Raw genomic sequence first — 13,665 nt, forward strand, 5'->3', positions numbered from 1 at the left:
GACTACTCAGAAAAATATCAAGCTGCTGTAGAGAGCTCAGAATGTGCTGAAGAATAAAGGTGATCATCCCAACTAATGTCCACACTATGTCTTTGTCCCGTCTTCCTTCCCTAACAGTCACAGCAGATGGCCCCGCCCCTCCTAGAGCCTAGTTCTGCCGGAGGTTTCTTCCTGTTAAAAGGGTGTTCTTCCTTCCCACTGTCATCAAGTGCTGCTAACAGGGGGTCATCTGATTGTTGGGGTTTTCAGTTTCTCTATATTATGGCAGGGTCTTCACCTTATAATATAAAGGACTCTAAATAACTTAAAATCAAACATATATAGATAATTGACCAATATCATATTTCTTAAACCATTAATCATTAGTATTATCTTATAAACCCTATAACTATTGAGCTTTCCTATATAATGTATTTCCATGCTTTTCTAAATGTTTCAACAAATCACTGTACCCATTTCTCATTTTCTTGGTAAAATAAAAAGAAATGAAGGATGGCTCAAGACTTAGTACAGCATTGTATTGCTACATCATAACTTCATATTGAGCTCAAGCGTGTTTTCACACTAAAATTTTCGCCTGAAGCGGTCTTTAAATCTACATTCCAGTCATCACGCCTACACTGCGGCACACCGTGGACCAATACACGAGGGGCTGGTGATACATTATTGCCCAACACAAATACAGGAGGAGGTGGGGTCTCCGCTGCCAGACATGATTCAGTCGGTGGGGAGACAGCGAAGGCGCAGACGGCCACTGGGGAGCCTTTCCAGAAGAAAGTAGGAGGAAGAGAAAGAAAGAAGAAGAGTTGTTTCTCTCTCAGAGACGCCTGCACACTCAAACAGCCACAGACGCCCATAAATCTGCCCACACGTGTATACACCATCACCAGCTCACTGCTACTGGCAAACACAAGCCACCAACACAACACAGCATCCCACACACAAAACCAGTGCTCAGCTACTAGGAAATATTTAAGAAGATCAATGTTACTCTCAACCCTGCATAGTAGAACTGAAGCATGCACAAGCATGGTTAGCGTAGCATACAGACTAAAGACAAAAACTTGATCTACTGGCATTACTAATAACCAATACACGAGGACAACACCGTCCCTCACTTGTTTCTTTTTAAGTCATTTTCCATTATTTCAGCATATAAACCTGTGAAAAAAAAGTTGGAAGCACAGTCGCTGTATAAAAAGATGGACAGCATGACAGCTCCGCAAAAAAGAAGCCAGAACGTCTCGACCATCCCCTGGTGGTCAGCTGCAGTACAGGTCATAAATCCTGTTGCCCTCCAAATGCTAATTTTTGCTGCTCCCTTATAGGCCAGCAACTGCATTTGTGTGCGTATGCATTTCCCTTTGGACAGCCTACCACTGCAAACATGCTCGTATGCATTCCTCCAATACCTCAAATGTATGTTATGGATGTGGAGGATGCTGTGCATCAGTCAAACCTGATTGGTTGACAAGGGAACTGAAATAGGTAAGCGTGCGAGAGGGGAGTTCTCCGGGACTAAGAGAACCCCCCACCCCTCCCCCAAAAAAGACTAAAAAATACACAATGAAAAACAGCTCTTCAGCTCTTTGTATACTTCTCTGGTCCACACACCAACAACCGCACAAGCAAGAAAGCCCACTGAGTAGTTGTACCACATATTCATTGACAACAGATGCTGTGTGTTCCCCTGAATAACCCAGAGGAGGTGGCTGAGGAGAGGGAGGTCTGGGCCATGGTGTTTTTATGTTTGTCTCATATCAATATAATGATTAATATTAGCATTAGAACTGAATTGTGAATAGGAAAATAAATCAATAGTTTTCATTAACAAGGTTAATTTAAAATACAACACCAGTATTTAAAGAGCCTCGAGTATCTTAAGAATAAACATCACATTCATTTACTACATGGTGTGAAATATGGAGGTCTGAGAGGCTGACTAAACACTGTTTAGCATCCTGTGGAATAATTTAACCCACTGTTGGAGATTTCAACAGGAGTTTGGTTTGACTCTCCCAAAATTGATCCTGGCATGTATGATTTGTTTTACTTTAAATACATAAATAATATAAATAGTTGCAGTAAAATTGAAAACTTCACTGGGAACTAAGGACATCAAATGTCATACATTAAAAATCATCCCCTTCATGACTCAAATTAAACTTGGACTCATTATTTTACTTAAAATAACTGATATTACGGCTATTATGGCTTGCTCTATCAACAAAGTTTATACGTGGAGGTGAGTGAAACTCTAGGATATCTTTTCATTCATTTTCAACATTCAACCATTCACACAGAAAGTCATGCAAGTACTTTTTCCTACATTTAACTGCTTTTAATCCAACAATCTCATACGCAAGCAACGTGGCATCTTTGGCTATCTGCCTGTTCATGAATGAATGTGCACGACTTCCATGCAAAGGGTTTATTATTATATAAACATCATTAGTTAAAGCCTTGATTATACTTCACTGTGGACACACACACACACACACACACACACACACACACACACACACACACACACACACACACACACACACACACACACACACACACACAGCTGGAAATCTGATGACCAAGTAGTCATTCCTGCTATACTTCCAAGTCCACTTGAAGTCTTCCACCATGTGTAGTTGGTGCACTGTGGACCACATGGTCTGCACGGTCACCAACATGAGGACAGGTACTATTTTGACATGCACTCTCGCACTCACTGTGATGATCAAATGAACGTGATTCATACCGAGCGGACCTCAGTGGACTCGCACAGTGAGGTCACTCAGTAATCAAGGCTTTATGTATGAAAACTAATCTTGACCTCAGCTGGGGACCGGGCAGCTCCTGCTTCCTCTCCACCACATGATGATGTTCAGTGTAAAAACATGGACGAGGCTGCCCTCCGTAGCGTCAGGGTATTTAATGTAAACCCAAGTTGTTTGACAACAGAGCGAGGTGTTTTTATACTCTTATGTTGTTCCCAGTTATATCCACACTGTATCTCCTTGCTGATGAGCATGTATAAGCTGCAAACTTATCCTTTCCTAAAAGTTCAAACCATCCTTCAGACTCCATGTGACAGCAGAATAAAGCCCCCCACACATACACAAACAGCATGGTAGAAATATCCTACATACAAGCCTCCATCCTCACCCAGTTACAAAACACACACGCAGCATTTAACAGCAGTATTCCTCAATCCACACCCTCCTATCGCTCCCTGCTAATCCCCTGCATCCATGCGCACACTGCCGTTACTCAGCGCCTGCTGCAGTCTGACAGCCCTGTGACTCCGTGGCTCTGTCGCATTAAACATCATCAGCTGAGCAGACGGTCGTCGCTGCGGTAACCAGCTGCTGGCAGTCGACGTCTGGGCTCTCTGTCCGGCTGCCAGCAGCCAAGCGGTTGCTCGTTTGTGTCTGCAAGTTGTTGATGCGTTTTTAGACTAAAGTCCCGTGTCAGCAAGAGCTCCAGGGACACCCACCAAGACCCCTCGAGGTTCCCACAGGGGCCCCCAGCACTTCAATTTAGAGCATGACAGGTTGATAATATCAGCTGACAGCAGCTTATCCTACACACAAAGAAAATCCAAAAGAGGAAAAAGAAAAAAAAAAATCCATTCTGGGAGGACACTGGAGTCAAAGTGAATACTGATTTTCCCATTTGGAACAACTCTCACACCACCTCGGATGAAGAGAGCATGCTCAAATGTACTAGAAACACTCTGCTTTCAGAAAGGTGAGCTTTTACGTCACTTGGTTAAGTGACAGAAAATGTGCAGCTCCTCAAAGCTTTACAGCACATGATGGTGACTTTAAATTCACTGTTAAGACTGTTTTGGCTCACCATTGCTGCTCTCTCAGTGGTGTTTTCACCACAACACTCAGCTGTTTTCACAGAAAACACTAAAACAAAAATCTTGCTGGGTACTACCAAAAAAGGCATAACACCAAAACAGTAAGCACACACAAAAACTAGAAGTTGGGGTGCTTTCACAGCTGTGGCGTTTAGTCTTTTTAATCCCAGCTGTGGTTCTTTCTTCCACCCCGACACATCTGGCCAATAAGGGGACTGAACATCCTCACGTGGTTTGTAGTGATGCCGTTTGGTTTAATTGGATTTTTCTCTGTGTGAAAACAAACCAAGCTACAAAACAAAAGCTACAAGTTTACAAACTCACCAACTGATTCGGACCAGAATAAACGAACTACAAGTGAAAAAACGCCTTTAAAATACTAGCAAATTTAGCAGCTGAAGAGTCAGGCTTCCCCTCACCCACAGCTGATGGCAGCCCCTCCCTGAGCCTGCTTCTGCTTGAAGTTTCTTGCTGTTAAAACTTTATTTGCCTCAATACATTTTTATGTAAAATGACCTTTTAAAACACTTCTAACCCAACATTAGCTGGGATAGCTCCAGCCCCCTCCCACAACCTCATATTGGATAGATGAGGATTTTCAACTAAATAAAAGCAGCTTCCGTACAGAAATAACCGTCACTTACACCAAGCCTGACAACACACAATCACATGAGCATGCATGTGCTGGTCTAAATGACAAGCTGAGGTTGAGTCACACGATGTGGTACGACATATCATAGATGGATACAAGTGATTGATAAAAACCCACACTGGAGTCTGCAAACAGAGCCTCACAGTTTTCCCTTAAAAGGCAAAAACTCCATAAGAGACTTGTTCTAAATGACAGTTTATTATTATTCACAACTTTTACAAACTTAAAGCTTTATCACGTAAAAAGCTTGACCACACACACTGCTTATTGGGACTATCTTTTGGGGTTTACAGTGTTCTTGTGAACTCTCCTGGTACATAACCCTGCTGAGTGCTGGGTGTAATGAACAAACACTATAATAGTTTCATACTGTTATAGATCGAAAGCAAGCTGCTGCTGTGGCTCAAAGCTGCACTTCCGAGAGGAGGGCTTTGAGCAAACAGCATAAAATGATTCAAAGTAAACCTCCTCTGAAAATATAAAGACTTTAATCACTCGAGTGAAGTCAAAGACACCAACGTGTTGCAACGGAGCTGCTTTCAGAGGAGAAGTTTACACTCGACATGAAATAAGATTAAATGAATTATTGATGCCCGTGCAAAAGACCTAAAGTCGTCTCCTCCTTCATTTATTGCCCAAGCTGCATTTTGCATGAACACACAAAAACGCAACCTCGGATCACGTGTTGAAGGGTGATCCCGACACTAAAGAAGCAAATGAAGAAAACAAAGTTTGCAGTATGCAGCAATACCACGTGCAATGTAAATACAAACAGAATGCATTGACTTGCAAATCTCAAACCTATATTTCATAAACAATAGAGCATACAGATGTTTCAACAACTATTTAAAGCGCCTCCGTACTATCACAGATGCAGGCTTTTGAACTGAGGGCTGATTTAAATTCAGCTTCCATTTTCCTCAGTCGTGAACTTTGGCCCAGAGAAGGCAGCGTGTGCACATGTGGCCTCTTCGCTGCATGACAGAACTTCAATCTGCATTTATGGTTGGCACGGGGATTTGTGTTTGAGTTCTTGAGACAATCCGCTGATTTGCATGAGAGAATTATGCGTGTTATTAAAGCAGTCCCACAAGCACACAACATCCAATCCATCTAATACACAGATTTCTCCAGCATCTCTCAGTCTTTGCATGATATTATGAGACATGACAATTTTACACTAAGGAACATTATTTTGAAATTGCTCTACTATTTGTAAATGTGTGAATGTGGAGGTCCTCTGTCTCTGTAAGATGCTATTTTTATGTCCAGTCATGTTACTGATTTGCTGCCAGCGCACAATGCTCCAGCTCTTTCTTTGGAGTGCCTACGTTTTCAGCTTTTTGTTGTTAAGTAGTAAAGTCTCAGTTTTCTGTGTTCTATTGTAAAATTAAATGTGTGTTTATGAGATCTGCAAACAAACCATTATGTTTTTATTTATATTTCACACAGCATCGCAACTGCTTTTGACTTGAGGTTACACCATGCACCTTAAACTCCCGTAGGCTTTTAAGGTGGAGTGTGGTGCCATCTAATGGCCACTCACCTCTCTGCAGCGTCTGAGCTCGGGATGCCTTGCCCATCCCTGAGAAGTGCCCGTCACCAAAGGATGGATGTCTGGCTCCATCTGAAGGACAGAAGATGCACAGAAACAGATTTTCAGCAAAACACTCAAAAAGTGTTTCTCTCTTCTTTTTTCTTTATTTAGTTATTTAGAAACAAGAACTTTGCCGTTATTCCTGGAAATAGATGGCCAAATTTCCTGTCTTAGCATTATCATCTTCATTGTTTGATATTTAAAAATGTATACAATGTCCCACCAAGCACAGAGTTTACTCAGACATTTCATTAACTAACATGAAAAAATAAAGCAGAAAGCTTCCATGTTTCACAGTCACACACAAAGGCAGAAAACCACAATCATCTATAATCAAAACAGCTTTTGCAGTCCATTTTTAGCTCGCTGCTGCAGCTTTAAAACAAAAAGTAAATCCTACAGTTTCATTTCTTTACACTTAAGAAGCCATCGCCAGATCCTCCTATAACCAGGGCCATCACAGGTGACCCTCTGCACCCGCCCGCCGCCTGTTTGACCCGCTGCCCTCTGGTCAGCGCCTCAGGTCAATCAGGTCCCACACCTCGACACTCACAAACAGCTTGTCCCCCCAACCAAAAGTAAACACTCCGTTATAGCTTATTTTACTCCAGTGTAACCATATTTTAAAAATTAAACATCACATTGTATTAAATAAGACACAAACCCAGCAATTAAGACCATAAGCTCATTGGGAAAGTTTACTGAGGACATACAGAGTGAGAGTGAACAGTAAGGCTCTTTCTTTCTCACACTTTCATTTGACCAAATCTCTTGTGGAAACCACAGAGATCGCCATCTACTGGCCATGAAAAAGAATGTAGGTTCTGATGCCACTTTTCAGACCTTGGTAGCAAAGTCCATCTTTTTTTATGCAGTCTATGCTTCTTTGATGTCAGCAGTTGAATTTGTCCAGTTTTCTTGTAGTCAGACTGTGTAAACAGTAAAATCATTAGACACAAACCCAAAGCCATCAGTATTTTATTTATACCAGCAGTGGAGCATTTTGATCCACATGATCACCTTCAGCCACAAGCAGCATTTAGAACAGAGATTTCATTTGGCACTAATTGCACACTCTTTGTTACTCTTTAGTCCAAAGTGACAATGCTGCAGATTAGAGCTTTTAGAGTGCATTTTGGTCTGACATTGTTCCATTATAAATGTTATCATGTTTCTTTTTAGCCAAATCAGGCAATTCTGCCTCCTGGTAGCTAGCAGGAGGCAGAATTGCAAATATACAGGACAGCGACGAGCACCTGGGTATCCCACAGGCCCATGGCAACCATAATAACGATGCACAAAAGTCAGCCACAGCCAGTTTCTATGCAACTTTCCTATGCTCATTCGGGGGGTTTCCCCCCATGCTTCCCCATTTAGAAAAAATGTTTTTTGTTTCTAAAGCTAAAACTCTTTTATGAGAACTGAGTGTAATTCGTCTAAACAACTCTTATAGTGGTGTCAACTATGCATCTTGGGACGAGAACCAGCACACCAAAGCTTCCAGTCCAGCCCTCTATACAACTTTGCAAAATAGATGCAGTTAAGTCTCAAATTTCTCTCCATCACTGCAGCTGTCACATTTTACAGTTGTTTTTTTTAACCAACGAAGCCAATACATACCTGAAGTAATTACATTTTTATTGTTAATATTCCATGAAATAACAGAAAAGTTCCAGTTTTTCACTCATTTATAAGAGAATTGTTTATTTACTTTTTATTGACAACAGGTGCACAGTAAAGTTCGGGTGAAAGGTGAGTGCTGACTAGGCTGCGCTCTGCTTTAGCTTTGTTAAATCGAGTAACTGAACTGAACATCGTGAGCATGTGTGTGCTGTTGGTGCCTTGGAGCTCTAAATCACTGTCTGGTTGAACCGATCACAACTTTCAGACATGTGTACAGCATGTGAGGAGGTGTCTAATCTTTGCGCCCAATCTGTAAGCAAATGATGACTCTGGGCACTTTTTCTTTTTGAGCTTGCATTTACTTTACATGGCTGTGTCTTTTGTCCCATCTCCTTCCCCTCAACCCCAACAGTCTTGGCAGATGGCTGCCCCTCCCTGAGCCTGGCTCTATCACACATTTCTTCCAGTTAAAAGAGAGTTTTTGCTTCCCACTGCAGCCAAGTGTTTGCTCATACAGGGTCATCTGATTGTTGGGGGTTTCTCTTGATTATTGTAGCCTCTTTACCTTACAATATAAAAGCACCTTGAGGCCCTTTAAGAGCGCAGTTCTTCTTTCTGATTGGCTGACGCTGGTAAACAAAGCTTATAGTAGTGAGAAGGCTGAGCTTTCAGCTCTCGGGAATTATTTGCACACATTTTGACTTATGTACAGTGGATATATAATTCGAGTACACATGTACACAATAGAAAACCCTATTTTCATGCAAACTGTCCAGTCAGTGAGTCCACTAGTCTGTCCTTCATGTATTGGTTCAGCTCAAACCCACACAGGAAAGAAATCCACAGTAGATCTAGAGAAACAGCAGAGCAACAGGCAGCAAATGTCCTGTCTTTCTCACCTTCTGCAGAGACAAACTGTCCAACAGCCAGCGACCCTCCACCTCCCGTCTCCACAAACTCCACTTCAGACACAATGATGTTGTCCTCCAGCACAGAGCCGCAGCCCATGCATACCGCATCGCCGCGTGCATGGTCGACATCAATGTCCGAACTGCCACAGTTCTTACACACCTTGGAGCTCATGGTGTCGTTCCTCAAGTCTCAAAGCCTGATGGGAAAAGATAAGGCCAGTAAATACAGGAAGTAGCTTAAGTACATAACTGGCTCCCTACATAGAAAGAGGAAAGGAGCCACCTTGTGTCTCTGTAGTCGGTATGCGTTTCATTGTGGTCTACTGACATCTTTTGTTTTTTGTACCTTTGATTATACATGTGTGCAGTTATGCTGCCTCTCTTTTTGGGCAGTTTGCAAAATTTTATAATCACTTTGGGTCTTTGGATTTACATTCTGTTAAGAAATGTTACCAGTTATGTCACAGGGACCATGTGATTAGCACTGTCTACTGTAGTGTAATAGGGATCTGGACGAGCATGTAACAAACTAGCTGTGTTTAGGCACTTCCAGGATGAGGTTTGCTTTCTTAAAATCACCACGTATAATAACTGACGAGTCCAAGTTTGTCTGCTTTGCACACAGTATCGGATCATCAAGTGTATGCATGTTTTGATGCTAAAACTTATATTATATTACACTTTCAAATTCCCGGAGCTCCTCCCTGTTCAGTAATCCAAGCATGAGGTCAGCAGGGCGCAACACAACACAGGTGGTCTCTAACTTGTGGCCCCCTGGGAGGGTAATCCCTCGAATACCGGAGGCTATTGCATGTAAAAGAGAATTGTACCCCGCCGTATCAGTACTTTTACTCGGATTACAGAGGTCTATAGGGTAGTGCTTCTCCCACTGGCAGTCCATCTTGTTGGTTTCATGATGCAGCCTCCTGCAGCGGTTGTGAACAACTTGCTCGCGGCTCTCCTCCCATTAGCCGGCCAGCTACGTGGCACTGGTCAGCAGCCGCCGGCTAACTCGGGTTTTTCTAACTTTTCTTGCCTAAAAGCGAGACCTATTCAATGCACAAGCTGACTCACTAGTCCCTGAATTGTCTCGCCTCTTTGTGTCCTTTTGATTAGATTAATTGATACTGTTGTTAGCCGAATGAGCAGCACACTGTTCACATGGGGCTGTTAACAACAAGGAACGAGAAGCTAGCCCAGCGCTGCTACCGGCAAACTCGCTGCAACGATCACTCATGCTAATACCAACACGAAGTCATGCGTATCCGAAATAAAGAAGCGTCACGAAAGGCTACACAAACACACACATATAATGTGTGCTGACAGCATTCATACCTCTAGTCTGGTGAAGTCAGCGGCAGCATGCAGCCACGAGTCAGCCTCCTCGGCTCTAGTGTTTTCGACAGACGCTGATTTGAAAGTATTTCTCATTGACTGTGGTGCTTCACTGTTTGTAACTGTAGTCTCTGGAGAGCAAACAGAAGCGTGACAACAAACAGATATTTCAGAAATGCTGTTAATGCTGGAACAATCCTTAACACAACACACCCGACGTGAAAACATGTGCGTTTGATGCCCAGGGAACTCGGGCGAGACCAACTCTGCCGTGAGGGGTGTTACTATGTCAACATTATGGTAAATGGTAAATGGCCTGTATTTATATAGCGCTTAACATTATATTTATTTCAAATCATGGTCGCGCAGAGGATTAAGTTTTAGAACCTTTTTGATATTCATTTTGAGTGAACTATATGTTGTGTGACGAAAGATTATCAGTAATTGAAATATATTTCATACAAAAAGTTTATACCATAGATATGATCACCGAGGTTATTTGTATTATGGTACGTCCCCTGTCGCCGGTTTCCAAACTAACAGGAAATATAATAAAATAAAAGTGTCCCATATCCGTTTCGTTTTTCCTTCATGTGTTTTTTTTTTTCACATCAAACTTTTCTGTTGCATTTGGGCGTACTTAAAAATCTTAAACCCACAATTAGGCTAAACAATAGCAACAGCCTATGTGTATTTAAAAAAAGAGCAATAAGCTAAATTTATTGTTATATAGGGTGGATAGAATATTTTCATTATCCAATGAGCAATCGAAAAGTTTAAATTAGTGTAAATTAAAGTTTATAGACTAGACTGGAACCAGAACGAGAGAATTTTTAACAATACAAATATTAAGATTTGGTAATAGATGTGAACGTAAATCTCAATATGAAAATGTGAAAATGAATAAATATATAAATATGACAAAATGTGGTCATTAAAAAAATATAAGAAACATTTCATTAGGTGTTAGGGGTTCGTATTTTCTTTAACCCACGTAATTAAACATTTTAGTTACATAAAACATGTGAATTTTTATTTTATGTACTGTATACTGTAATAAATAAGTATTTAGTCCAACAAGTATAACATCCAGAAAGCTACACAACATGAGGTGGTTCATGTCTAACCTCAGTTTCTGACAGTATTCATCCTTGCTGAGGCTCCACTGGACCACAGCTGTGCACATACAGATGTACTGTATCTGTAAACTTCAATAATGTGGTCAGGATATTCTCTGAATGTTCCAAGAACCAGTAAACACAAAATATAAAAAGTTTGAATTGTCCCTCATCTTCCAAGGTGGAGTGGCACATTCCCTCTTGACATCTGATTTCCCTGCAACCATGACCGTTTCCTTTTGGCTGGTTAAACCCTTAACATTGCTACATGGATATGAATGCACAATGTAAGGAACATACAAGCAGGACTAAGTAGATACAATTTTCATATGAAAAACATTGGGCCTCACTCAGTATGTGTATGGAAACATTCTTATCTCGTGTAAAAAACAAAACAAAAAAACAAATGCACACACAAAAATACAGAAAACCTGTACAAATTTAGTTTTTGTGTTTGTTAGTGGATCTGAATCATCCATATACTGCCATGCCTCTACTTCTCTTTGATTTGGTTCACATTGTTGAAATGTTTCTGTTCATAGTTTTTTAACAGAACTTCTACGTGCATACATTGATGTGAAAAAGTGTTTCAGATCATTAAACAAATTTAAATATTAGACAAAGATAAAAAAAAAAAAAAAAAAGTAAACACAAAATGCAGTTTCTCAATCAAAGTGTTTATTATTTATGTTAAGGTGCGTGGTGAGAATGGGGCCCAAATGCAGGACTTTCCAATCCTGCAGGATTGTGCTGGTGGTCCAGGTGTGACAGGAAAACAACTCCAACACTCGACATTTACAAACACTTCGCTCCTGTGACACACAAGACAAGGTACAGAGATCAGAGCGGTGAACTCAGAGAAACACACGTACAGACTATTTCCACTCAGAGCTGGGACTTCACTTACTTGGTAACTCAACAATCCAGCGTTGACTGAAGCTCAGTCAAACAGTTAAGTAGTGGCCAATCTAGACGGCAGACAGGTGTGGCGGCTTCAACACGGGAAACACCTTCCGGCCTGATGGCGCCCATAAACTGGCACGCTAGAATACACACACACACTTAAAGGAAGAAGCAGGGGACTGGGAGGGGAGCCAAAACAAAACATAAACAAACATACATACAGGCAGGTCGAACATAGGAGACTCCCAGACCATCACAATTTAGCAGGGAAAACTCAAACCTACATCATATTTAGAGAAAATAAAGTAAAATGAATATTTTAGAGAGAGGGACTGAGAGAGACACAGAGAGAGAGAAATAAAACCCTTTTGCAGCACTTATGTCACAGTAAGGCAGATATAAAAGGTACAAGACCAGTTCTAGGTTTGCAGCTAAGAAGGTCACACTTAACCCTCCACAGTTCAAGATAGTTTTAGTTAAACAAACTTTGTTCCAAATTACAAACCTAGATTATTCTTTAAGATTTACTTCTTAATTTAGGAATCAGATTTAATCTAAAACCTTCAGTTTCAGATTCTACTTATTTAAGAGAATCAAAGAGTCTAAGACCGATCTGTTCTGTGCAGGGCTGATAAAGCCAACGTAGTGCTATGAGCTCATTTAACTTTAATCCCTCTGAGCAGTTTGTGTCTTTCCTTGCATGAGAAAAAAAACTCTTATCAAAACTCAATTTGGTGCATTGAGCCTTTAACACAGAGTTCCTATAGAAATTTAGTTTGACTCAAAACAAGAAAATAACATCAGCATATAAAATCACTCAATAGTCAGGGAGGATAAATCACAGGTTCTGACTCCAGCTTATTGGTCAGAAGAACAATCTGTCACCTATAAAATTCCATTTCTCCTCGTTATAGTTGTTTCTACTTTCAGATCAAAAATGCAGATGAAGAGAAAAGATGGGTTTTAGCTGTTAAAATGAAGTCGATTTGATTTAGTTATTAAATATAAATCAAACCAAAAGCAATAATGTATTCAATACAGTTAATATCTGAATGGGCCCTGGGGCACTTTGTAGTGGAAAAGTTGGGGCCTGAGGTCAAAAGAAGGTTAAGAACCCCTGCTTTAAACCACTGCATCTGACGCGTTGCATTGCACTGGACGCAGCTGCTCAGCCATGGAAACTCGGTCCTTGAAGCGCTCTGTTCTTGATCTGTTATTTGCCTCAGCTTATGCTATAACCTCGTCGTGTGATTTTATAAAACCTACCGCTTCTTGGCTGTTGCTGTCATTCCCATTTGCTTCTACCACTCACAGTTGAGTTTGGAATATTTAGTAGGTAAGACATTTCATGACTGGACTTGTTGCACAGATGGTCAACCTATCATGGTACCAAGCTGGAATTCACTGAGCTCCCATTCTTTCACAAATGTTTGTAGAAGTCTGCATGCCTAGGTGCTTGGTTTTATACACCTGTGGCCATGGAAGTGATTGGAACACCTGAATTCAATGTTTCAGATGGGTGAGCGAATACTTCTGGCAATGCAGCATTAACGGAGGAAAAATAATAATCCCAGTATCTACCTCCAGGGATTAAGCAGGTAAACCAAACGTATGAATTTTACGAAGATTGGAAACTATTTTGAATGTTGGGTCAATGTAGAATG

General features: G+C 41.1%; 1 protein-coding gene across 1 annotated transcript in view; it reads right to left on the reverse strand.

Annotated features, from left to right (window-relative positions):
• Positions 1–10,246, reverse strand: part of brf1a (BRF1 general transcription factor IIIB subunit a) — a 132,434-nt gene extending 122,188 nt beyond the window's left edge. The window contains exons 1-3 of the mRNA XM_085392262.1: positions 9,981–10,246; positions 8,634–8,842; positions 6,061–6,141 (exon numbers count right to left, since the gene is read on the reverse strand). Coding sequence (XP_085248388.1) covers positions 6,061–6,141; positions 8,634–8,817 — 265 coding nt within the window. The 5' untranslated portion in view covers positions 8,818–8,842; positions 9,981–10,246. The remainder of the gene's footprint in view (positions 1–6,060; positions 6,142–8,633; positions 8,843–9,980) is intronic.
• Positions 10,247–13,665: the final 3,419 nt, after the last annotated feature.

The sequence above is a fragment of the Rhamphochromis longiceps genome, linkage group LG19 (assembly GCF_057381845.1).
Source record: "Rhamphochromis longiceps isolate RC_006_pf linkage group LG19, R_longiceps_female_GT1.1, whole genome shotgun sequence".
Taxonomy (NCBI): domain Eukaryota; kingdom Metazoa; phylum Chordata; class Actinopteri; order Cichliformes; family Cichlidae; genus Rhamphochromis; species Rhamphochromis longiceps.